The sequence below is a fragment of the Somniosus microcephalus genome, chromosome 12, assembly GCF_052327205.1.
Source record: "Somniosus microcephalus isolate GS21.2 chromosome 12, FLI_Smic_1.0, whole genome shotgun sequence".
NCBI classification, from domain to species: Eukaryota; Metazoa; Chordata; class Chondrichthyes; order Squaliformes; family Somniosidae; genus Somniosus; species Somniosus microcephalus.
The window spans coordinates 9,653,023-9,679,272 of record NC_140998.1 but is presented as its reverse complement, the minus strand read 5'-3'; the positions used below and the strand labels follow the sequence as shown (position 1 = coordinate 9,679,272).

Below are 26,250 nucleotides of genomic sequence, written 5' to 3'. Positions count from 1 at the left end.
TCGGTTAGTGGTGCTGCTTACATACGGAATTTTATTAAAATGGAATAAAAAAATTGATGAAAGATTTGAACAGTCTACCTACAGGCTCTTAAAAACAGTACATTGCTTTACAATTGACTTTTCATATTGCTTCTGTAAGGCATTTATAAGGCCCAGGTTAAACAGCAGTTTACAACTTGCAACCATACGTTCCCTCGCCATGAACCAGGAAACCTTGTCAGTTGATCTGGTTGCCCGTAATCAGCAACAAAACAGGACGGCGAGGCACAGACAGGCAGGCGAGAGACAGACAGACACAGACGAGAAACAAAGACAGATGTGAAACACGGAAAGACTTGGATTTCTGCAGCACCTTTCACCACCTCAGGACGTCACAATGCGCTTTACAGCTGATCGAGTACCTTTGAAGTGTAGTTGTAATGTTGGACACAGGCCTTACACTAAACATCCGTAAGACAAAGGTCCTCTACCAACCTGCCCCCGCCACACAGTGCTGCCCCCCGATTATCAAAATCCGCCACAAGGCCTTGGACAACGTGGACCACTTTCCATACCCCGGGAGCCTACTGTCAACAAGGGCAGATGTTGACGACGAAGTCCAACACTGTCTTCAGTGTGCCAGTGCAGCCTTCGGTCACCTGAGGAAGAGAGTGTTTGAAGACCAGGACCTCAAACCCGGCACTAAGCTCATGATCTAGAGTAGCAGTGATACCTGCCCTGCTGTGTGCCTCAGAGACATGGACCATGTACAGCAGGCACCTCAAAGCACTGGAGGTACCACCAACGCTGCCTCCGCAAGATCCTGCAAATCCATTGGCAGGATAGGCGCACCAACGTCAGTGTTCTTGCTCAGGCCAACATCCCCAGCATCGAAGCTTTAACCACGCTCGATCAACTCCGATGGACGGGTCACATCATCCGCATGCCCGATACGAGACTCCCAAAACAAGCGCTCTACTCGGAGCTCCGACACGGCAAGAGAGCTCCAGGTGGGCAGAGGAAACGCTTCAAGGACACTCTCAAAGCCTCCTTGAAAAAGTGTAACATCCCCACCGACACCTGGGAATCCCTGGCCCAAGACCGCACAAAGTGGAGGAGAAGCATCCGGGAAGGCGCCGAACACCTCAAGTCTCTTCGCCGGGAGCAAGCGGAAGCCAAGCGCAGGCAGCGCACGTCAACCCAAGCACCTCACCCACCCGCCCCTTCAACCGCTGTCTGTCCCACCTGTGACAGAGACTGTAGGTCCCGCATTGGACTCATCAGTCACCTGAGAACTCATTTTTAATGTGGAAGCAAGTCATCCTCGGTTCCGAGGGACTGCCTGAGAGGGGGAGAGCGTGAGAGAGAGGTTGGATACAGAGACTGAGAGACACAGACAGACCGAGAGAGAGACAGACCGAGCGAGACACAGACAGGGACCGAGACACACAGACAGAGCGAGAGAGACATCCTGACTGAAGAGGTTGGGTGTAAGGCACCAGTACTTGTAAGAGGGCCTGGCCTGGCTCTGCACCCGAGACTCCTCTCGTCAGTTGTGTAACGAAGGACTATCCGTGTTGGTCTGGTGCTGTGAGATTAGAACCAGTTTCTTCCTGTGCACCCATCAGCACACACCTGAAGCTGCCGAGTCTGTCATTGCCCAGGACCAGGGGTCACAAATGTAAGTTGTATAAGGCTAGATCTAGGTTAGATGTCAGGAGGTGGCTCTTTTCCCAGAGAATAGTGGACCTCATACAGGCTGCCGTCTGGTGTGATGGACGCAGACTCGCTGAATTCCTTCAAGCGAGAGCTGGACCTGTTTCGGGCTGGGGTGGGGATCACCTCTTACAGAAGGTAGGTACTGCAGGGAATTCAGGGCCAGCGTGACCTCCTGGACTAGTTTTGATCGCCTAGATGGGTTGGAGAGGCATTTTGCAGATTTCCACCCCCCGCCCCCAAATTGGCCAGGAGATCCCATGGTTTCGGGTGGGGTGGAGAGTGTATATGTTGGGATACACAAGGTATCGCAATTGTGGGGGACAGGTTGGATGGAGCAGGGGGTCTTTAGCAGTCCGTCATTGTTCGTACCAGGACCTCTCACTGATGGAGAAAGGAAATTAACCATCATTTGCTGATGCAAGAGGCGTATTTCATTAAAAAAGTGATATTTTTACAGCCACGTGCAAAGTTCAAATTCCCAACTCAACAGCGAAAGCACCAATCAGATCTTTTTAACCAAACGTCACCTAGTAACCGATGAGATATACCAAGTCTGAGTATTATGGTATGGCACTAAAGTCACCAGTATCAGTTCTTCCCCACGGGTCAGTGGTTGAATGTGGTACCGAGTCAAACAATCCCACAATGTCCCAAACGAGCTGGTCTCACCTGGGCCCGGAGCTGCTGGTCTCAGTGTCGTGGGGAATACTGATCCTGGGCTCCTGCCGCCAAGGGGAGGGGATTGTCGAGCGAGCACAGGCGACGGCCTCCACAGTCAAACAGCCTGCTGTCGGGCGCCGTCTTGTTTCGCAGATGAAGAGCAGGTGCATGGGTGGCCTGTACACCCCAACAAGCATCAGCACCCGATGGGGAGAAAGGAAGGGAGGAGGAGGAGGAAAGAATGAGGGGCGGGGGAAGGGAGAGGAAAGGGGTGAAAATTCCTCACAACAAAACAGATTGCAGTTCTCGGCAGGTGTGGTGAAATGCTCGGCCCACCGTCACCGGGCGGCAGAGGTTCTTGGCGGTGGCGAGGGGCCGCTCACACTTTCTTGGTGTGGCTGGTCAGGTGGTGCATGGTCAGGTCTTTCTTCAGCTTAAACTTGTCTCCACACACGGTGCAGGCGTGGAGGTGAACGTCCGTGTGACGCTCCAGCAGCTCGCCGTCCCCAAACACCTGGAAGCAGACCTCGCAGATGACCTCGCCGCCGGCCAGGTGGGACACCATGTGGCGCAGGTGATCGTGCTTGCGGTAGCTGCCCTGGCCGCAGCTGGGGCAGACGTAGCGGGCATCGCCCCGGTGCATGTCGAGGTGGAGGCGCAGCAGACGTTCGCGCAGGAACTCCTTGCCACAGATCTGGCAGGCGAACTCCTTCTCCTTGGTGTGGGTGGTGAAGTGCTCCCGCAGGTGGCAGCGCTGGTAGAAGCCCTTGCCGCAGATGTTGCAGATGTGCTTGCGGCGGTCGTTGCGTTGGGAGGCGGCCTCGCGGGCAGGCTGGCCGAACATGCAGCGGGAGACGTGCTCGACCCACAGCTTCTCCTGGTCGAAGGCCCGGGCGCACTGCGGGCACTGGAAGGTGCAGCCCGCATGCCGGTACATGTGCTCCTGCAGCTGGCACCGCTGCTTGAAGCTGCCCCCGCACACCGGGCACACGAAGCGGCCGGTCTCGCGCCCCAGGCCCCCCCCGGGCGAGGGCTCCAGGGCAGGGGGCGCGGCGGGGGAGGGGGCAAGCTCGCCCCCGGCCTGCCAGTCGAAGAGCGGGTCGCGTGAGCCCAGGCAGCGCTCGGCGTGCTCCCGGAGCCGCCCGCCCTTCACCAGGATCCGGCCACACTTGCCGCAGGCGCACACGCTCTCCACGTGGTGCGCGACGTAGTGAGCAGAGCGCTCGCTCTCGGGGAGCGCTGCGCCGCACAGCTCACAGGCCGGCCCCAGGGGGCTGCCCCCGTCCTCCTCCCCCCTTGGCTCCATCTTCAAGACGCCCTCTAGTCCGTCGTCGTCCTCCTCATCCTCCTCCTCGTCCTCCTCTTCTTCCTCCTCCTCCTTCTCGTCCACCGTCCAGCTGGAATGACCTTTGACCTGGTAGGCACCGCCCATGCCCGCCCTCCGCTGGGCGGGGAAGCTGCCGTAGAGATTGCCAGCGTCCTCGAAGGCCAACTGCTCTGCCTTCTCCTCGTCGGAGGGGAGCTCACCATCGTCTGCCACCTGGACTACGGTGATGTCGCCGAGGTCGATGGCCGCGGTGTCCTCGGGCTCCGACTTCACCGGGCGCGTGCTGGTCGCCGAGTCCCGGAGGTCACCCCTGGAGTCGGCGTCGTTTTCCGAGCTCTCCTCGGTCGGGACCCCCGAGGAGTCCGCCTGCCCCCGGGGGTCCTCGGCGGTCCTGTCGGGGCCGCTCTCCTCCCCGGCCCCACTCGGCCTGGGCGGCGCCCGCCTGTTGTTGCACGTCAGCGCGTGCTCGTTGAGCAGCCTCTCGCAGCTGAAGACGAAGCCGCAACAGTCGCAGGTGTAGCGCTTGCCGAAGCGGTGGTGGAGCCGCCCCTTCAGCCCCGTGCGGCTCTGCTTGCGGGGCGGGCTGGCGGTCTGCTTCCTGGGCGCGCGCTCCGCGCTCGATGGTGGCGGCGGCGGCGGCGGCGGCGGGAGAGGCAGCGGGGGCGGAGGGGCATTACGGGGCCCGTTGACCTCTGGACTCGGCTCCCGCCGGCCCCTCTTCCTCGCCTCCTCCGGCTTGACCAGTGGTTCGCCATACATGCGAACCCCGAACATCATGGAGCCTCTGGCCTGGGCGAAAGCCAAGGGCGGGGACTCGGCTGGCTTGCTGCCGCTCTCCCGCAGCTCGTCCAAGCTCTTGGGCACGTAGTAGAGCTGCAGGAAGGTCATGGCGGATCGCAGCTCCTCGAAGTCGGAGGGGACGCCCACCAGCCTCCCCAGGTACATGATCTGCAGGATGAGATCGAAGCATTCGGCGCTGATGTTTACATTGCTCAGGCTCAGGTTGCCCGTCAGCTGCTGCTGACCAATGAACATCATGCGGAAATAGGAGCTGCAGGCGGTCAGCACCGCCCGGTGGGCCCGGAAGTAGATGTCATTGATGATGATGCAGCAATCACACAGGAAGCCCCATTCCCTCTGGTTGTTCAACTGCTGGAGGACGTAGTCACTGTGGCTCTGCCTTGGCATTCTGGACAACCAATCGCAAGCAAGCTCCTAGAAGGAAGAAAGAACAGTCGGATCATTGCTAGAGATTAATCACAGAATAGTACATCACAGAAGGGTGCCATTCGGCCCATCGAGTCTGCGCCGGCTCTTTCGAAGAGCAACCCAGTCAGTCCCACTCCCCCGCTCTTTCCCCATATCCCTGCAATTTTTTCCTCCTTCAAGTATTTATCCAATTCTCTTTTGAAGGCTGGTATTGAATCTGTATCCACCACCCTATCAGGCAGCGCATTCCACTCGATGCATAAAAAAGCATCTCGCCTCTGGTTCTTTTGCCAATCACCTTAAATCTGCGGCCTCTCGTTATCGATCCTTCAGCCACTGGAAACTGTTAAGATCGAGAAATTCTCATCTTCGTGCTCAAACCCCTCGAAGGCCTCTCCCCGCCCCCCTCCCTATCTCTGTGCCCTCCTCCAGCCCTACAACCCGCCGAGATCTCTGCGCTCCTCCGATTCTGGCCTCTTGCGCATCCCCGATTTTAATCGCTCCACTATTGGTGGCCGTGCCTTCAGCTGCCTGGGCCCTCAGCTCTGGAATTCCTTCCCTAAACCCCTCTCTCTCTCTCCTCAAAGCCTACCTCTTGGACCAAGCTTTTGGTCACCTGCCCGAATATCTCACATGGCTCGGTGTCAGATTTTGTTTGATGACGCTCCTTGGGACGTTTTACTATGTTAAAGGCACTGTATAAATACAAGTTGTTATTATTTGTCATTAAAATCTAAGAATTAAAAAAACCTGCCAATGCCGCTGACAGGCTATAGAACGTCAACAAAGCTGTAACTTTCATCATATAAATTAGCCTCGGATAGTTCAAATTCTCTCAAGGATAAAGAAAGACTTGCATTTCTATAGCGCCTTTCTTCACCTCGGGACGTCTCAAAGCGTTTTACAGCCAATGAAGTACTTTTGAAGTGTAGTCACTGTTGTAATGTAGGAAACGCGGCAGCCAATTTGCACACAGCAAGCTCCCACAAACAGCAATGTGATAATGACCAGATCTTCTGTTTCAGTGATGATGGTTGAGGGATAAATATTGGCCAGGACACCGGGGAGAACTCCCCTGTTCCCCTGCCAGCGAAGAATTCTTCACTATCTGGCAGATCTCACCTCTGACAACAGGGGGGGGGGGGGGGGGGGGGGGGGTGAACAGCCAGTTGTCGTGGTGCATATAGGTACCAACGATATAGGTAAAAACCGGGATGAGGTCCTAAAAAAGCTGAATATAGGGAGTTAGGAGGTAAATTTAAAAATAGGACCTCAAAGGTAGTAATCTCAGGATTGCTACTAGTGTCACGTGCTAGTCAGAGTAGAAATAGAAGGATTTTCAGATGAATACATGGCTAGAGGAATTGTGCAAGGGGGAGGGATTCAAATTCCTGGGACATTGGAACCGGTTCTGGGGGAGGTGGCACCAGTACAAACTGGACAGTTTGCACCTGGGCCGGACCGGGACCAATGTCCTAGGGGGAGTGTTTGCTAGTGCTGTGGGGGAGGGTTTAAACTAAAATGGCAGGGGGTTGGGAACCTGTGCAGGGAGACAGAGGAAAGGGAAACAAGGATAGAAGCAAAAGACAGGAATGGGAAAAGCAAAAGTGGCAGTCAGAGAAATCAAGGGTTTAAATCAAACATGGCCACAGTAAATAATAATTCTAAAAGGTCTAAGTGTTAAAAAAACAAGCCTGAAGGCTTTGTGTCTTAATGCGAGGAGCATTCATAATAAGGTGGATGAAATAGCTGCGCAAATAGATGTAAACGGATATGATATGATTGGGATTGCGGAAACATGGCTCCAGGGTGACCAAGGCTGGGAACTCAACATCCAGGGGTATTCAATCTTCAGGAAAGACAGGCAAAAAGGAGGTGGGGTAGTATTGCTGGTTAAAGAGATTAACACAATTGTAAGGAAGGATATTAGCTTTGATGTGGAATCTGTATGGGTAGAGCTGAGAAATACCAAGGGGCAGAAAACATTAGTGGGAGTTGTATACAGACCCCCAAACAGTAATGCTGAGGTTGGGGATGGCATTAAACGGGAAATTAGAGATGCATGCAATAAGGGCACAGCAGTTATCATGGGTGACTTTAATCTACATATAGATTGGGCTAACCAAATTAGTAACAATACTGTGGAGGAGGAATTCCTGGAGAGTATACGGGATGGTTTCCTGGACCAATATGTCGAGGAACCAACTAGAGATCAGGCCATCTTAGACTGGGTATTATGTAATGAGAAAGGAATAATTAGCAATCTTCTTGTGCAAGGCCCCTTGGGGCGGAGCAATCATAATATGATCGAATTCTTCATTAAGATGGAGTGTGAAGTTTTTGACTCAGAGACTAGGGTCCTGAATTTAAATAAAGGAAACTACGATGCTATGAGGCGAGAGTTGGGTAGGATTGATTGGGGAATGTTACTCGAAGGGCTGACGGTGGATAGGCAATGGCAAACATTTAAAGATCGCATGGATGAACTACAGAATTTGTTCATTCCAGTTTGGCATAAAAATAAAACAAAAAAAGGTGACTCAACCGTGGCTAACAAGGGAAATTAGGGATAGCATAAGATCCAAGGAGAGGACATATAAATTGGCTAGAAAAAGCAGCAAACCTGAGGATTGGGAGCAGTTTAGGATTCAGCAAAGGAGGACAAAGGGATTAATTAAGAGGGGGAAAATAGTGTGCGAGTAAGCTTGCAGGGAACATAAAAACTGACTAACAGCTTCTATAGATATGTGAAGAGAAAAAGATTGGTGAAGTCAAGCGTAGGTCCCTTGCAGTCAGAATCAGGGGAATTTATAATGGGGCACAAAGAAATGGCAGACCAATTAAATACATACTTTGGTTCTGTCTTCACAAAGGAGGACACAAATAACCTCCCAGAGATGTCAGGGAACATAGTTCCTCCCTCTCATTAGAACCTGAGTGAACTCAGTATTTGTAGGGAAATGATGTTAGGGAAATTGATGGGATTAAAGGCAGATAAATCCCCAGGGCCTGATAATCTACATCCTAGGGTACTTAAGGAAGTGGCCCTAGAAATAGTAGATGCATTGCTGGCCATCTTCCAAAATTCTATAGACTCTGGAACAGTTCCCATGGATTGGAGGGTAGCTAATGTAACCCCACTATTCAAAAAAGGTGGTAGAGAGAAAACGGGGAATTATAGACCGGTAAGCCCGACATTGGTAGTGGGGAAAATGTTAGAATCCATTATAAAAGATGTAATAGCAGAGCACTTGGAAAACGGTTACAGGATCGGACAAAGTCAACATGGATTTACAAAAGGTAAATCGTGCTTGACTAATCTATTGGAATATTTTGAGGATGTAAGTGGTAGAATAGATAAGGGAGAACCAGTGGATGTGGTGTACTTGGACTTTCAGAAGACTTTCGATAAGGTTCTGCATAAGAGATTAGCGTGTAAAGTTAAGGCACATGGGATTGGGGGCAAGGTATTGACTTGGATAGAGAACTGGTTGGCAGACAGGAAGCAAAGAGTTGGAATAAATGGGTCTTTTTCCAAGTGGCAGGCAGTGACTAGTGGGGTACCGCAGGGATCGGTCCTTGGACCCCAGCTCTTCACAATATATATTAATGATCTAGACGAGGGAACTAGGCGGGGGGAGCGGGCGGGCGAGGGAGGGGGACAGAGAGAGCGACACACAGAGTTTGAAGTGTAGTCACTGTTGTAATGTAGGAAACATGGCAGCCAATTTACGCACAGCAAGCTCCCATTAACAGCAATGTGATACTGACCAGATAATCTTTTTTTAAGTGATGTTGGTTGAGGGATAATTATTGGCCCAGGACACCAGGAAGAACTCCCTTGCCCTTCTTGAAATAGTCCACCCGAGAGCACAGACAGGGCCTGGGTTTAATATCTCCTCCAACAGTGCAGCTCTCCCTCAGTACTGCACTGGGAGTGTCAGCCTGGATTATGGGCTCAAGTGCCAGCCACTGAGCCAAGGTTGATTTTGACAAAACTAGATGACGATCAGGAGCAGGAACTCTGGCTGATTTTCCCCTCACTAACCCAGACTAAGTTGCCGTCTTATTGTCTCATTTCCCCCTCCTTGCTTAAAGGTCTTCCTGCTACTGCCACCCCCCACCCCCGCCTCAGAGAAAGGGAGGGATGTCAGGCTAGACTGTGGGGGCAGTGAACAATCACATAGAATTACACAGGATATACAGCACAGACACAGGTCCAACCAGTCCATGCCGGCGTTTATGCTCCACTCGAGCCTCCTCCCGTCTTTCCTCATCTAAATCTATCAGCATAACCCTCTATTCCCTTCTCCCTCATATACTTGTCTAGCCTCCCCTTAAGTGCATCCATACTATTCACTTCAACCACTTCCTGTGGGAGCGAGTTCCACATTCTCACCACGCTCTGGGTAAAGAAGTTTCTTCTGAATTCCCAATTGGATTTCTTGGTGACTATCTTATATTGATGGCCTCTAGTTATGCTCTTCCCCACAAGTGGAAACATTCTCTCTGTATCCACTCTATCAAAACCTATCATTTTAAAGACCTCTATTAGGTCACCCCTCAGCCTTCTCTTTTCAAGAGAAAAGAGACCCAGCCTGTTCATCCTTTCCTGATATGCGAGGGTATACCTTTCTGGTATCATCCTTGTAAATCTTATCTGCATCCTTTCCAGTGTCTCTATATTCTTTTTATAATATGGCAACCTGAACTGTACGCAGTACTCCAAGTGTGGTCTAACCAAGGTTCGATACAGGTTTAGTATAACTTCCCTACTTTTCAATTCTATCCCTCTAGAAATAAACCCTAGTGCTTGGTTTGCATTTTTAATGGCCTTGCTAACCTGTGGCTCAACTTTTAATCATTTGCGTATTTGTAATCCGAGATCCATTTGTTCCTCTACCCCACTGAGACTCCCACCCTCCAAGTAGCAGGTAACATTTGCGCCACAGAAGTGCCAGGCAATGACTATCTCCAACAAGCGAGAGTCTGACCACCTCCCCTTGACATTCAACGGCATTACCATCACCGAATCCCCACCATCAACATCCTGGGGGGTCACCATTGACTTGAAACTTAACTAGACCAGCCACATAAATACTGTGGCAACAAGAGCAGGTCAGAGGCTGGGTATTCTGCAGTGAGTGTCTCACCACCTGACTCACCAAAGCCTTTCCACCATCTACAAGGCACAAGTAAGGAGTGTGATGGAATACTCTCCACTTGCCTGGATGAGTGCAGCTCCAACAACACTCAAGAAGCTCGACACCATCCAGGACAAAGCAGCCCGCTTGATCGGCACCCCATCCACCACCTTAAACATTCACTCCCTCCACCACCGGCGTACCGTGTACTGCAGTGTGTACCATCTACAAGATGCACTGCAGCAACTCACCAAGGCTTCTTCGGCAGCACCTCCCAAACCAGTGACCTCTTCCACCAAGAAGGACAAGGGCAGCAGGCGCATGGGAACACCAACACCTCCAAGTTCCCCTCCAAGTCACACACCATCCTGACTTAAAAGTATATCGCCGATCCTTCATCGTCACTGGGTCAAAATCCTGGAACTCCCTACCCAACAGCACTGTGGGAGCACCTTCACCACAGAGACTGCAGCGGTTCAAGAAGGCGGCTCACCACCACCTTCTCAAGGGCAATTAGGGATGGGCAATAAATGCTGGCCTTGCCAGCGACGCCCACATCCCATAAACACATTTTAAAAAAGTGATGTGACCTCCCTATTCTTCCTACCAAACTGTAATACAGGTAGACTATCCTTTATCCGAAAACCTCGGAAAATTTCGGATTTCGGAAGGTGGGTCGGCGGGGGTCCGCGGGGGGGGGGGGGGGGGGGGTCGTCGGCGTCGGCGGGGGGGGTCCGCAGTCGTGGCTTGTCCGTCGCTGCTAGCCTGGAATGCAATGAAGTTCCGCATTTCCACCAACAGGTCGTCGTGCTCGGTCGGAACAGGGGCCGACACCGCCGCGGGCTCAGAGCTCTCGTTGCTTTCGAGCCTTTGGAAGAGTGTCAGGTGGTTCCGCGGGGGGGTCGGCGGGGGGTCGTGCGCACGACTTACGCTGACCCTCTGCTCAGCGTAAGTCGTGCGCACGACTTACGCTGAACGAAAAAACCTTCGGTTTTTAGAGGGTTTCGGAAGTTCGGATAAAGGGTAGTCTACCTGTACCTCACATCTGTCTGTGTTGAACTTCATTTGCCAATTATTTGCCCATTCTGCAAGTTTATTAATATCCTCCTGTAATTTGTTGCAGTCCTCCTCAGTATTGACTATCTCCCCCCCCCCCCAAATTTGGTGTCACCCGCAAATTTAGAAATTGTGTTTTTGATTCCAAAGATAAATTGTCTGATTCAAAACGGCAGCAATACCAAACAACACAGCTGACAGTCACAGGAGGGAAAAAATCATTCCTAACTCACAGCGGGGAAACAGGAAACATCTTCCATCAACGTTTTCATGTTTGCACATCTGGTTAAACCCAGGATAAAACAACACTGGGGCTACGGAACACTTTGATGTCGCGCCATTCTAAACAACAAGACCATCAAGCTCCACTTCCCGCACCCATTGGAAAAGCGAATAGTGCCAGAGGACTGGCGGACAGCTAATGTGATTCCGGGATTTATTTATTTATTTATTTTAAAAAAGGGACACTGAACAAGTTCAGGGAATTAAAGACCAATTAGCTTAGGTAGGAAAGATAATGGAATCATTACTCAAAGATGTAATTAAACAAATCTAGAAACTGAAAATATAATAAAGTGAAGTCAGCACGGATTCCAAAAGGGAAGGTCATGCTTGACCAACCTTATTGAATTCTTTGAAGAATTAACAGAAAGGGTAGATAAAAGTAATGCAGTAGATGTAATATATTTGGATTTCCAAAAAGCCTTCGATAAGGTACCGCATAGTAGACTCATGACTAAGGTCAGAATATGTGGAGTCAGGGGACAGGTAGCAGAGTGGATACAAAACAGAAAACAGAGAGTAGGGGTTAACAGTGGTCACTCAGAGTGGGTAATGGTGTTCCACAGGGGTCGGTGCTGGGACCACTGTTGGTCACCATTTACATAAACGATTTGGACTCGGGAATCAGAAGTACAATTTCAACATTTGCAGACGACACCAAAATGGGAGATGTAGTTAATACAGAGGGGGGACTGCGACAAAATACAGGAAAACATTTATAAACTTGCAGAATGGGCGTGTAATCAGCAAATGAACTCTAATATAGAGAAGTGCGAGGTGGCACATTTTGGTAGGCAGAGTAAGGAGGCCACATCCTCCTTGTCTAAATGGGGTGGAGGAGCAGAGGGATCTCGGGGTTACAGATACACAAGTCACTAAAAGCAGCGACGCAGGTTAATAAGAAAGGCACACCAAGCACTGGGGTTCATTTCCAGAGAGCTAGAATTAAAAAGTTATGTTAAACATGTATAGAACCTTGGTTAGACCACACATGGAGTACTGTGCACAGTTCTGGTCTCCATATTAATGAAAGGGATATAGAGGCACTGGAAAAAAAGACTTACAAGGATAAAAATGAGAGGTTATAACGATCAAGAAAGATTGAATAGGCTGGGGCTCTTTTCTCTAGAAAAAAAGTCCGAGGACTGACCTGGAGGTCTTTAAGATTATGATGGGGTTCAATAACGTAGATGTAGAGAGAGTGTTCCCACTTGTGGGGGAGACCAGAACTAGAGACCATCAATATAAGACAGTCACTAATAAATCCAATCGGGAATTCAGGAGAAACTTCTTTACCCAGAATGTGCAACTCGCTCCCACATGGAGTGGTTGAGGCAAATAGCATAGATGCATTTAAGGGGAAGCTAGATAAAAACCATGAGGGAAAAAGGAATAGAAGGATATGTTGATGGAGTTAGATTGAAGGAGGATGGGAGGAGGCTTGTGTGGAGCATGAACACCAGCAGGGACTGGTTGGGCCGAGTGGCCTGTTTCTGTGCTGTAAATACTGTGTAACTATGTAAACCATTTCCTTAGAAACACTGATTGCGTGTATGTAGCAGAATCTCCAGTGCATGTCACAGCACATCGTAGCACAACTACATAGAATCACACAGCACAGGAGGAGGCCATTCGGCCCATCGTGCCTGTGCCAGCTCTTTGAAAAAGAGCTCCCCAATTAGTCCCACTCTCCCTGTCCTTTTCCCCATAGCCCTGAAAATTTTTCCTTTTCAATTATTTATCCAAATTCCTTTCGAAAGACACTGTTGAATCTGCTTCCCCCGCCCTTTCAGGCAGAGCGTTCCAGATCACAACAACTCTCTGCATAAAGAAATGTCTTCTAATTTCGCCTCTGGTTCTTTTGCTAATTATATTATGGAGAATAGCAGCCCCTCCTTTCCTGAAGGCACTGACTCAACAAAGGTACTAGGGATAGTAGGGTTGTAGGGCTGGAGGAGGGCACAGAGTTAGGATGGGGCGAGGCCATGGAGGTTTTTGAAAACAAGGATGAGAATTTTAAAATCGTGGCGTTGCCAGACCAGGAGCCAATGTAGGTCAGCCAGTGTTGGGTGAACGGGACTTGGTGCAAGTTAGGACACGGGCAGCAGAGTTTGGGATGCCTCTATCTTTGCATGAAGTGAACCACATGCCTCGGGGGTTGGGGGAGGGGGGGGTGGGAGAGAGAAGAGAAAGAAAATGCGAGAGGCTGTGTTATTTGTAGACATTTTTTCAAAGATTGTGCGCAAAACGCCTCTGCTACCTCCTGTTCAAAAAAAGTGAAACCTAATTTTAGCAACATGCCAAAGCCTCACCGAGTTCACTGTAGCTCAGTGCCGCAATCAAGTGTCACCGGGTTAAACGGTCCCAAAAACAACCACCCACAATTCCCCAGACCAGCACTGACTTGCCGGGCCTCAGCCGAGGCAGTGGAATAAGGTGCTAAAAACCCACCGTGCTGTCCCCGAGGGAGGGGGAAAGTGGCCAGGGCACCTCTGCTGGAAGAAATAAAATTGTCCAGCTGCCTGGAGTCTCCAAGGATTTAAGATTAATCTCCTGGATACTGCCGTGAGCAACACCCAGGAACTAAATCATAGGAGCGTTAAAAAGGTGCGCCTTTTCTTTGAACAGTTTGGTGTATTGGTTTTAAAAATATTAAGAGATAGCAGGAAAAAAAGGCTGCTTGACTGACAGTTGAGAACCATCCAATCGGGTAACAAAGTCTGTTCGCTTTCCAATTGGCTGGGAATGGGGTGCGCCAAAGGGGGTTGGGCGTGTCGGGTAGCCAATGGCGGGGGAGGTTGGAGGTCACGTGATGAAACCTCGCGGCATACATCCATCCCCAAACAGGACTGGGCTCAGCCGCGATGCCTTCCACAGTCTGATAGACCACCAACGCTGCCCTTCGCGGCTGATAACACACAGAGCGGCCACTTGGGAGAAGTGCCCGTGGCATCAATACCCCAGCGAGGAGTCGGTGCTTTTGGGGAAAAAAATCGTAAGAAAAACATTACAGCCACAGAAGGAGGCCTTTCGGCCCATCGTGCCTGTGCAAGCTATCCAAATAATCCCACTCCCGGCTCTTTCCCCATAGCTGTGCAAATTATTCCCCTTCAAGTATTTGTCCAATTCTCTTTTGAAAGTTACTATTGAATCTGCTTCCACCGCCCTTTCAGGCAGCGCGTTCCAGATCACAACAACTCGCTGCGTAATTTTTTCTCCCTCATGTCACCTCTGGTTCTTTTGCCAATTACCCTAAATCTGTGTCCTCTGGTTATCGACCCTTCTGACACGAGGAACAGTTTCTCTTTATTTACTCGAACACAGTTTTGAACACCTCTATCAAACCTCCACTTTAACCTGCCCTGCTCCAAGGAGAACAACCCCAGCTTCTCCACATATCGGAAGTCCCTCATCCCTGGAATCATTCCAGTAAATCTTTTCTGCACCCTCTTCAAGAACTTGACATCCGTCCTAAAGTGCAGTGCCCAGAATTGGACACAGTGCTCCAGTTGAGGTCTAACCAGTGTTTTATACAGGTTCATCATAACTTCCTTGCTTTTGTACTCTATTCCTCCCACCTTCTCACTGTATCCCCCACTCCTTCCCAAGACAGATATTAAAAAGAGAAACTTTCATTTCCACAGCGCCCTTCAGTACGTCCCAAAACGCTTCACAGCCAATGAAGTACTTGTGAAGTGTAGTCACTGTTGTAATGTAGGGAAACACGGCAGCCAATTTGCACACAGCAAGCTCCCACTAACAGCAATGTGATAATGACCAGATCATCTGTTTCTGTGATGTTGATTGAGGGATAAATATTGGCCCCAGGACACCAGGGATAATTTTCAGGTTGGCAGGCTGTAACTAGTGGGGTGCAGACAGGATCGGTGCTTGGGGCCTCAGCTATTCACAATCTGTTATCAATGACTTAGATGAAGGGACCGAGTGTCATGTATCCACGTTTGCTGACGATACAATGTTAGGTGGGAACATAAGCTGGGAGGAGGAGGACACAGAGGCTGCAAGGGGATATAGACCGGTTAAGTGAGTGGGCAAGAACATGGCAGATGGCGTATAATGTGGCGAAGTGTGAAATGACCCACTTTGGTAGGAAAAATAGAAAAGCAGAGTACTTTTTTAAATGGCAAGAGATTGGGAAATGTTGGCGTTCAGAGGGACCTGGGTGTCCTTGTACACGAATCACTCGAGGCGGTTCAGAGAAGGTTCACTCAGTTGATTCCGGAGATGAGGGGGTTGACGTATGAGGAAAGGTTGAGTAGGTTGGGACTCTACTCATTGGAGTTCAGAAGAATGAGAGGCGATCTTATCGAAACATATAAGATTGAGAAGGCTTGATCGGGTGGATGCGGTGAGGATGTTTCCACTGATGGGTGAGACTAGAACTAGGGGGCATAATCTAAGAATGAGGGGCTGCCCTTTCAAAACTGAGATGAGGAGAAACTTCTTCACTCAGAGGGTAGTAAATCTATGGAATTTGCTACCCCAGAGAGCTGCGGAAGCTGCAACATTAAATAAATTTAAAATGGAGATAGACAGTTTCCTAGCAGATAAGGGAATTAGGGGTTACGGGGAGAGGGCAGGGAAGTGGACGCGAGTCTAGATTCGGATCAGCCATGATCCTATTGAATGGCGGAGCAGGCCCGAGGGGCCGTATGGCCTACTCCTGCTCCTACTTCTTATGTTCATATGTTCTTATATTAACATGCAGATACAGCAAGCAATTAGGAAAGCAAATGGTATGTTGGTCTTTATTACAAAAGGATTGGAGTATAAGAGTAAAGATGTCTAACTGCAATTATATAGGGCCTTGGCGAGGCCACACCTGGAGTATTGTGTACAGTTTTGGTCTCCTTACCTAAGGAAGGATATACTTGCCATAGAGGGAGTGCAACGAAGGTTCACCAGACTGGTCCCTGGGATGGGGGGATTGTCCTATGAGGAGAGATTGAGTAGACTAGGCCTATATTCTCTAGAGTTTAGAAGAATGAGAGATGATCTTTGAAACATACAAAATTCTTACAGGGCTTGACAGGGTAGATGCAGGGAGGATGTTTCCCCTGGCTGGGGAGTCTAGAACCAGGGGTCACAGTCTCAGAATAAGGGGTCGGACAGTTAGGACTGAGATGAGGAGAAACTTCTTCACTCAGAGGGCGGTGAATCTTTGGAATTCTCTACCCCAGAGGGCTGTGGAGGCTCAGTCGTTGAGTATATTCAAGGCTGACGGGGCTTCGGTTTTTAATGTCTCATCTGAAAGACGGCACCTCCAACAATGTTGCACTCTCTCAGTAATGCATTGGAATGTTAGCCTAGATTTCTGTGCTCCGCAGTCTCTTGAACCCACAACCTTGTGACTCGGTGGTGAGCGTGCTACCCACTGAGCCATGGCCGATAGTCACCTCACAGAACATGGAAATTGGAAGGTGTCAAAGCAGTAACAAATGGAACAATAGCTGCACATCAGAGAACTCTGTCACCTCCCAAACACCCAGCCCGCCCTTCCACACTACAAGCTTCCCCCAACCGCAAGGACGCCAGAGCCAAACTTGTAATGTGAACGACCCACTGCTCTTGCTACGCGAGACACCACCCGGGACAAAGCAGCCCGCTTGATTGCCACTGTTGCCAAACTTGCGCCAATCAAGGCAGTTCAACGCGAGATTCCAAAGATGCCGAGGTGTTTTTCCCCTCCCCTCCCCATCTCTGGTTGAAGGCGAGAATAAATATTTCGGCCATACCCAACGATTTTCCACAAGACGACAGCTGATTTGGGGGGGGGGGGGGGGGGCGGTGGGTGGGCCAAAAGCAACACCTACAAGTTTCCTGTCACTGTTCAGGTATGATAGTGAATTTACCAAAATGGAGATTCTCCAGTCAAAAAGCTTGCTCAAAGTATTTTTATATACATATTCATTTGCGATATGAGCGTCGCTGGCAAGGCCGGCATTTATTGCCCATCCCTAGATCTCCTTGAGAAGATGGTGGTGGATATTTTTCAAATTTTATTTTCAAATCCCTCCCCCCCCTCCCCATCTCTCTAATCTCCTCCAGCCCCACAACCCTCCGAGATCTCTGCGCTCCTCTAATTCCGGCCTCTTGCGCATCCCCTGATTTTAATCGCTCCACCATTGGCGACCGTGTCTTCAGCTGCCTGGGCCCCAAGCTCTGGAATTCCCTCCCTAAACCTTTCCACCTCTCTACCTCGCTCTCCTCCTTAAAACCTACCGTTTTGATCAAGCTTTTGGTCACCTGTCCCAATATCTTATGTGACTCGGTGTCAAATTTTGTTTGACAACACTCGTGTGCAGCACCTTGGGACGTTTTACTACGTTACAGGTGCTATATGTACACAAATCGTTGAAGGTGGCAGGGCAGGTTGAGAAAGCGGTTAAAAAAGCATACGGGATCCTGGGCTTCATAAATAGAAGCAGAGAGTACAAAAGCAAGGAAGTTATGATGAACCTTTATAAAACACTGGTTCAGCCTCAACTGGAGTATTGTGTCCAATTCTGGGCCCCGCACTTTAGGAAGGATGTGAAGGCCTTAGAGAGGGTGCAGAAAAGATTTATAACAATGGTTCCAGGGATGAGGGACTTCAGTTACATGGATAGACTAGAGAAGCTGGGGTTGAGAGGATATCTGATAGAGGTGTTCAAAATCATGAGCGGTCTGGACAGAGTAGATAGAGAGAGACTGTTCCCATTGGCGGAAGGGTCAAGAACCAGAGGACACAGATTTAAGGTAATCGGCAGAAGAACAAAAGGCGACAGGAGGAAAAACCTTTACTCAGCGAGTGGTTGGGATCTGGAATGCACTGCCTGAAAGGGTGGTGGAGGCAGACTCAATCACTGCTTTCAAAAGGGAGTTGGATAAGTACCTGAAGGAAAAAAATTTGCAGGGGTTCGGGGAAAGGGTGGGGGAGTGGGACTAGCTGAAGTGCTCTTGCAGAGCGCCGGCACGGGCTCGATGGGCCGAATGACCTCCTTCTGTGCTGTAACCATTCTAAAATTCTATATAAATACAAGCTGTTGTTACAACTGAGTGGCTTTTAAGAGTCAACCAGGTTGGTGCGGGACTAGAGGCCCACACCGGGTAAGGACGGTAGTGACCCAGTTGGGTTTTTAACATCAATCCGACAGCTTCAGGGTCACTTTTACTGATGCCAGTATACAATGTTCCTGTCCCAGGGCCAGTTGCAATATATCTATCCTCCCTGTCCCAGAGCCAGCTGAAATGTATCTTCCCGGTTGCAATGCCCCAGTCCCCGGGGCTGGGTGCAGCTCTGCCGCCCGGTTGCAATGCCCCCGGTCCCGGGGCCGGGTGCAACTCTGCCGCCCGGTTGCAATGCCCCCGGTCCCGGGGCCGGGTGCAACTCTGCCGCCCGGTTGCAATGCCCCCGGTCCCCGGGGCTGGGTGCAGCTCTGCCGCCCGGTTGCACTGCCCCTGGTCCCGGGGCCGGGTGCAACTCTGCCGCCCGGTTGCAATGCCCCAGTCCCCGGGGCTGGGTGCAGCTCTGCCGCCCGGTTGCACTGCCCCTGGTCCCGGGGCCGGGTGCAGCTCTGCCGCCCGGTTGCAATGCCCCAGTCCCCGGGGCTGGGTGCAGCTCCGCCGCCCGGTTGCAATGTCCCAGTCCCCGGGGCCGGGTGCAGCTCTGCCGCCCGGTTGCAATGCCCCAGTCCCCGGGGCTGGGTGCAGCTCCGCCGCCCGGTTGCAATGCCCCAGTCCCCGGGGCCGGGTGCAGCTCCGCCGCCCGGTTGCAATGCCCCAGGTCCCGGGGCCGGGTGCAGCTCCGCCGCCCGGTTGCAATGTCCCAGTCCCCGGGGCCGGGTGCAGCTCCGCCGCCCGGTTGCAATGCCCCAGGTCCCGGGACCGGGTGCAGCTCTGCCGCCCGGTTGCAATGCCCCAGTCCCCGGGGATGGGTACAGCTCTGCCACCCGGTTGCAATGCCCCAGTCCCCGGGGGTAGGTGCAGCTCCGCCGCCCGGTTGCAATGCCCCAGTCCCCGGGACCGGATGTAGCTCTGCCGCCCGGTTGCAATGCCCCAGTCCCCGGGGGGTAGGTGCAGCTCTGCCGCCCGGTTGCAATGCCCCAGTCCCCGGGGGTAGGTGCAGCTCCGCCGCCCGGTTGCAATGCCCCAGTCCCCGGGACCGGATGTAGCTCTGCCGCCCGGTTGCAATGCCCCAGTCCCCGGGGGTAGGTGCAGCTCTGCCGCCCGGTTGCAATGCCCCAGGTCCCGGGGCCGGGTGCAGCTCCGCCGCCCGGTTGCAATGCCCCAGGTCCCGGGGCCGGGTGCAGCTCCGCCGCCCGGTTGCAATGCCCCGGGGATGGGCTCTGTCTCTCTGCCCCACTTTGCCCTTACCTGTCTCCGTGTGGATGCCGCTCCTGTTCCTCCTCTGCCCGTCTCCGCTGGCTGCTTCAACCCAGGATCGCTGCCCTTTCTCCGGCGATATCTGCAGCCTTGACTCGGTACAGGCCCTCAACCAAACACATCACAGGAAATGAGCTGCTATCTCTCCTCCTTAAAGGGGAAATGTACTGCACTAACGCAGCCCATCGGAGTAGGTGCAAAGAGCGACCAGCGTGCTGGTGGTCCCTCTCTCATAGAATCAGATTCACAGCACAGGAGGAGGCCCATCGTGCCTCTGCCGGCTCTTTGCAACAGCTATCCAGTTAGTCCCATTCCCACACTCTTTCCCCATATCCCTGCAAATCTTTCTCTTTCAAGTATTTACAACAGGGGAGTTCTCTCAACCAACAGAACAAAAACAGATGATCTGGTCGTTATCACATTGCTGTTTGTGGGATCTTGCTGTGTGCAAATTGGTTGCTGCGTTTCCTACATTACAACAGTGACTACACTTCAAAAGTACTTTGCACCCGTCCCCTCCCTCACCTCTTTTTCCGATACATTGATGACTGTATTGGTGCCGTTTCCTGCTCTTGCCCTGAACTAGACAATTTAATTCACTTTACCTCCAATTTCCACCCTTCCCTCACCTTCACATGGTCCATCTCCGACTCTTCCCTTCCCTTCCTCGACTTCTCCGTCTCCATCTCTGGGGATAGGTTATTGACCAACATTCACTACAAGCCCACTGACTCCCACAGCTACCTGGACTACACTTCCTCCCACCCCGCTTCCTGTAAGGACTCTATTCCATTCTCCCAGTTTCTCCGTCTCCGCCGTATCTGCTCCAACGATGCCACCTTCCATACCAGTGCTTCCGACATGTCTTCCTTTTTCCTCAACCGAGGATTCCCCTCTACCGTGGTTGACATGGCCCTCGTCTGTGTCCATTCTATCTCCCGCACTTCTGCCCTCACCCCTGCCCCTCCCTCCCAGAACCACGATAGGGTTCCCCTTGTCCTCACCTTTCACCCCACCAACCTCCACATTCAATGGATCATCCTCCGCCATTTCTGCCACCTCCAACGTGATCCCACCACCAAACGCATCCTCCCCTCCCCTTTCAGCATTCCGTAGGGACCGCTCCCTCCGCGATACCCTGGTCAACTCCTCTATCACCCCCAGCACCCCTTCCCCTTCGCCCGGCACCTTCCCGTACAAGCGCAGGAGATGCAACACCTGCCCTTATACCTCCCCCCTTCCCACTGTCCAGGGCCCCAAACACCCCTTCCAGGTGAAACAGCGATTTACTTATACTACGTGCAATCTAGTATACTGTATTCGCTGCTCATGATGTGGTCTCCTCTACATTGGGGAGACCAAACACAGATTGGGTGACCGCTTTGCGGGACACCTCCGTTCAGTCCGTAAGGTTGACCCCGAGCTTCCGGTCGCCTGTCACTTTAATTCACCGCTCCATTCCCACTCGGACCTCACTGTCCTCGGCCTCTTGCATTGTTCCACAGAAGCTCAGCGTAAACTCGAGGAACAGCACCTCATCTTCCGATTAGGCAATTTACAGCCTTCCGGACTCAATATCGAGTTCAACAATTTCAGATCATAACCTCGGCCCCTATTATATTTTTATATTTTTTATCCACACTTTTGGTTTGTGCCTTTTCCTTTTCTCTCTCCCACATGGCAGCTGTCTCTCACTCTGCCAGCGCATTTCACACTTCATCTAGAGCCATTGTTTGTTTCTTTACCTGTCCTATTACCATCTCGTCTCACCTTGAATATCTCTCAATTTCTCTCATCCCCTCCCCCATTTCCCAGCCCCCAAACTGCCTTTTAATCTGTTTCATTTCCTGCCTTTTTTTCTCAGTCCTGACGAAGGGTTTCGACCTGAAACGTTAACTCTGTTTCTCTCTCCACGGATGTTGCCTGGCCTGCAGAGTTTTTCCAGCGTTTTCTGTTACTTCAAAGGTACTTCATTGGTTATAAAGTGTTTTGGGACGTCTGGTGGTCGTGAAAGGCGCTATAGAAATGCAAGTATTTCTTTCTTATTTATCCAATTGCCTTCTGAAAGTTATTACTGAATCTGCTTCCACCACCCTTCATACATTTTCCTATTTTTTGCGTTTTAAAATGTTAATGCAATATTTATTGAGTTTTACTTAAAACCAATTTAGATAGAATTATAGAATCATAGAATCGTGCAGCACAGAAGGAGGCCATTCGGCCCATCAAGTCTGCACCGGCTCTTTCGAAGAGCAATCCAGTCAGTCCCACTCCCCCGCCCTTTCCCCATATCCTTGCAATTTTTTCTCCTTCAAGTATTTATTCAACTCCCTTTTGAAGGCTACTATTAAACCTGTGTCCAGCACCCTATCAGGCAGCGCATTCCAAATCCTAACCACTCGTTGCCAATCTTATTGTCTCTTACCCCTGTGCGGGCACTGAGGGGTTTTGATAAAGTAATTAAGGAGAAGCTGTTTTCAGTGGCGGGAGGGGACACAGATTTAGGAATAATCGGCAAAAGAACCAGAGGCGGGATGAAGAGGCTGTTTTTTTTACCCAGTGAGTTGTTGTGATCTGGAACGCGCTGCCTGAAAGGGCGGTGGAAGCAGATTCAAGAGTAACTTTCAAAAGGGGAATTGGATAAATCCTTGAAGGGAAGAAAATTGCAGGGCTCTGGGGAGCGAGCAGGGGGAGTGGGATTAATTGGATCGCTCTACCAAAGAGCCGGCACAGGCACGATGGGCCGAGTGGCCTCCTCCTGTGCTGTATGATGCTATGATTTTCCTGGGGATACAGTTCTATGGGCGCTAGTCTGTTTCCACTGGTGGGGGAATCCAGATCAAGGGACACCATCAGGTATCTCCACCCCCCCCGCCCACCAATAATTTTATTCAAACTACCCACTACTGCCTTTAACCTTCTAACTCTTACATAGGAACACAAGGAGGCCATTCAGCCCCTCAAGTCTGTTCTGCCATTCACTTATCTGCCCTTGCTCCATATCCCTTGATACCCTTACCCAACAAAAACCTATTTATCACCGTCTTGAAAGCAACAATTGACCCCCAGCCTTTTGGGGGGGGAGAGTTCCAGATTTCCACCACCCTTTGTGTGAAGAAGTGCTTCCGGACATCACCCCTGCACGGCCTGGCTCTAATGGTAAGGTTCTGCCCCCTCGTTCTGGACTCCCCCCCCCCCCCCCCCCCACCAGAGGAAATAGTTTCTCTCCGTCTACCCTATCAGATCCCTTTATCATATTAAACACCTCGGTTAGCTCACCCCTCAACTGTCTGAACTCGAGGGAATACAAGCCAAATTTATGTAACCTGTCCTCATAATTCCCCGGTATCACCCTGGCGAATCTGCGCTGCACCCGCTCCAAGGCCAATATATCTTCCTTGAGGTGTGGGGCCCAGAACTGAACACAGTTGCTCCAGATGGGGTCTGACCAAGGCTCCGCACAGCTGGAGCATCACTTCCTCACTTTTGAATTCCAACCCTTTTGAGATAAAGGCCATTAGACTTTTTTTTTTACTGCTTTTTGTACCTATGCACTAGCTTTTAGTGATGTGAGTGTGTGTGTGTGGGCACCCGAATCCCATCGCTCCTCCGCAGCTCCTAGCCTCTCACCATTAAGAAAATACTCAGATCTGTCTTTCTCAGATCCATCCCCGTATCTTACTGTGCCTCCTAACTTAGTGTCGCCTGCAAACTTGGATATACAACTCCATTCCTGCATCCAACTAAAAAAGAGAATGGTAAAAACCTGAGGCCCGAGTGCAGATCCCTCGCTTCTTAAATAACAGAGTGACATTTGCAATTTTCCAATCCAAAGGTACAATTCCTGAACCTAGAGTGCTTTGCAAAATGATGACTAACGCATCTGCAATTCCCTCACCTATTTAATATCCTAGGGTGGAAATCATCAGGTCCTGGAGATTTGTCTATCTTAAGTCCCATTATTTTCACCATTACCATTTTTTAAACTTATATTAAACCACTAAGTTCCTCCCATTGACTTATTTTCAGGTTCCCTTATACCGCTGGTATTTAGTCCTCTTCCTCCACTGTGAAAATGGATACAAATTATTCATTTAACAAGTCTACCATTTTCTTATTATCCATTATTGTCTCACCTGCTTCTGCCCTTTAATGGGTCCACCTTTCCCTTGGCCACTCTCTTTCTCTCAATATATTTATAAAAAAATATTTGCTGTTAGCTTTGATATCCTTTGCAAGTTCTTTCTTCCGTATTCCTTTTTGCAACTCTTATTACTTTCTTTGTATCACTTTGTTACTTTTATAGCTCTCCCAGTCTGCTGGATTTCCACTTATTCTTGCATTTCCGTAGCCTTTCCTTTTAGCTTGAGGCTGCCTTTTATTTCATTTGTTGATCGTGGTTGCTTGTCTGCACAAGTGGAGCCTTCGCCTTTTAGCGGTATGCACTGGTTTTGTGTCATGCCAAATACTTCTTTGACTACTTCGCACTGTTTGTCTGCAGGTTTGCCCAGTAACAGTTCAGCCCAGTTTACTGCAGTCAATTTATTAAATCAATGTACGGACCCTACAGAGGTGAGCTGTGACCCGTGCATGGTGAGCCTGTAGCAGACCCACCTGCACCAGTTACATTGCAGTGGAGCCTCTGACTGCAGTGGGGTCTCACCATGACTGTGTTAGGGACTCCCCATGTAACAACAACCCGCAGTGGTCTCCCACTGTGATATTAAGGGGAAGCTAGAGAAGTACATGAGGGAGAAAGGAATAGAAGGTTATGCTGATGGGGTTAGATTAAATGGGGGGGGGGGAGGAGGCTCGTGTAGAGCATAAACACTCCCCCTGTGACATCACTCTGTTGCTGGGAGACTCCCCCTGTGACATCACTCTGTTACTGGGAGACTCCCCCTGTGACATCACTCTGTTACTGGGAGACTCCCCCTGTGACATCACTCTGTTACTGCGAGACACCCCACTGTGACATCACTCTGTTACTGGACGACACCCCACTGTGACATCATTCAGTTACTGGGAGACTCCCCCTGTGACATCACTGTGTTGCTGGGAGACTCACCCTGTGACATTACTATGTTGCTGGGAGACTCACCCTGTGACATCACTCTGTTACTGGGAGACGCCCCCTGTGACATCACTCTGTGACTGGGAGACTCCCCTTGTGACATCACTGTGTTGCTGGGAGACTCCCCCTGTGACATCACTCTGTTACTGGGAGATTCCCCTCTGACATCACTCTGTTACCGGGAGATTCCCCTCTGACATCACTCTGTTACTGCGCGACACCCCACTGTGACATCATTCTGTTGCTGGGAGACACCCCACTGTGACATCACTATGTTACTAGAGACTCCCCCTGTGACATCACTCTGTTACTGGGAGATTCCCCCTGTGACATTACTCTGTTACTGGGAGACTCCCCCTGTGACATCACTGTGTTGCTGGGAGACTCACCCTGTGACATCACTCTGTTACTGGGAGACTCCCCCTGTGACATCACTCTGTTACTGGGAGACTCCCCCTGTGACATCACTCTGTTACTGGGAGACTCCCCCTGTGACATCACTCTGTTAATGGGAGACTCCCCCTGTGACATTGCTCTGTTACTAGGAGACTCCCCCTGTGACATCACTCTGTTGCTGGGAGACTTCCCCTGTGACATCACTCTGTTACTGGGAGACTCCCCCTGTGACATCACTCTGTTACTGGGAGACTCCCCCTGTGACATCACTCTGTTGCTGGGAGACTCTCCCTGTGACATCACTCTGTTACTGGGAGACTCCCCCGTGACATCACTCTGTTACTGGGCGACTCCCCCTGTGACATCACTCTGTTACTGGGAGACTCCCCCCGTGACATCACTCTGTTACTGGGCGACTCCCCTGTGACATCACTGTGTTGCTGGGAGACTCCCCCTGTGACATTACTCTGTAACTGGGAGACTCCCCCCTGTGACATCACTCTGTTACTGGGAGACTCCCCCTGTGACATCACTCTGTTACTGGGAGACACCCCCTGTGACATCACTCTGTTGCTGGGAGACTCACCCTGTGACATCACTCTGTTACTGGGAGACTCCCCCAGGTGACATCACTTTGTTACTGGGAGACTCCCCCTGTGACATCACTCTGTTACTGGGAGACTCCCCCTGTGACATCACTCTGTTACTGGGAGACACCCCCCTGTGACATCACTCTGTTACTGGGAGACTCCCCCTGTGACATCACTCTGTTACTGGGAGACTCCCCCTGTGACATCACTCTGTTACTGGGAGACTCCCCCTGTGACATCACTGTGTTACTGGGAGACTCCCCCTGTGACATCACTCTGTTACTGGGAGACTCCCCCTGTGACATCACTCTGTTACTGGGAGACTCCCCCGTGACATCACTCTGTTACTGGGAGACTCCCCCTGTGACATCACTGTGTTACTGGGAGACTCCCCCTGTGACATCACTCTGTTACTGGGAGACTCCCCTT

The 26,250-nt window shown here is 50.9% G+C and overlaps 1 protein-coding gene across 1 annotated transcript; it reads right to left on the bottom strand.

Moving 5' to 3' along the window:
* Positions 1-20,023, bottom strand: zbtb1 (zinc finger and BTB domain containing 1). The gene is made up of 2 exons (XM_086002575.1): positions 19,753-20,023; positions 1-4,900 (listed from the first exon to the last, which is right to left on the bottom strand). The coding sequence occupies exon 2, from the start codon at positions 4,871-4,873 to the stop codon at positions 2,738-2,740; it is 2,136 nt and encodes a 711-aa protein (XP_085858701.1). The 5' UTR covers positions 4,874-4,900; positions 19,753-20,023; the 3' UTR covers positions 1-2,737.
* Positions 20,024-26,250: the final 6,227 nt, after the last annotated feature.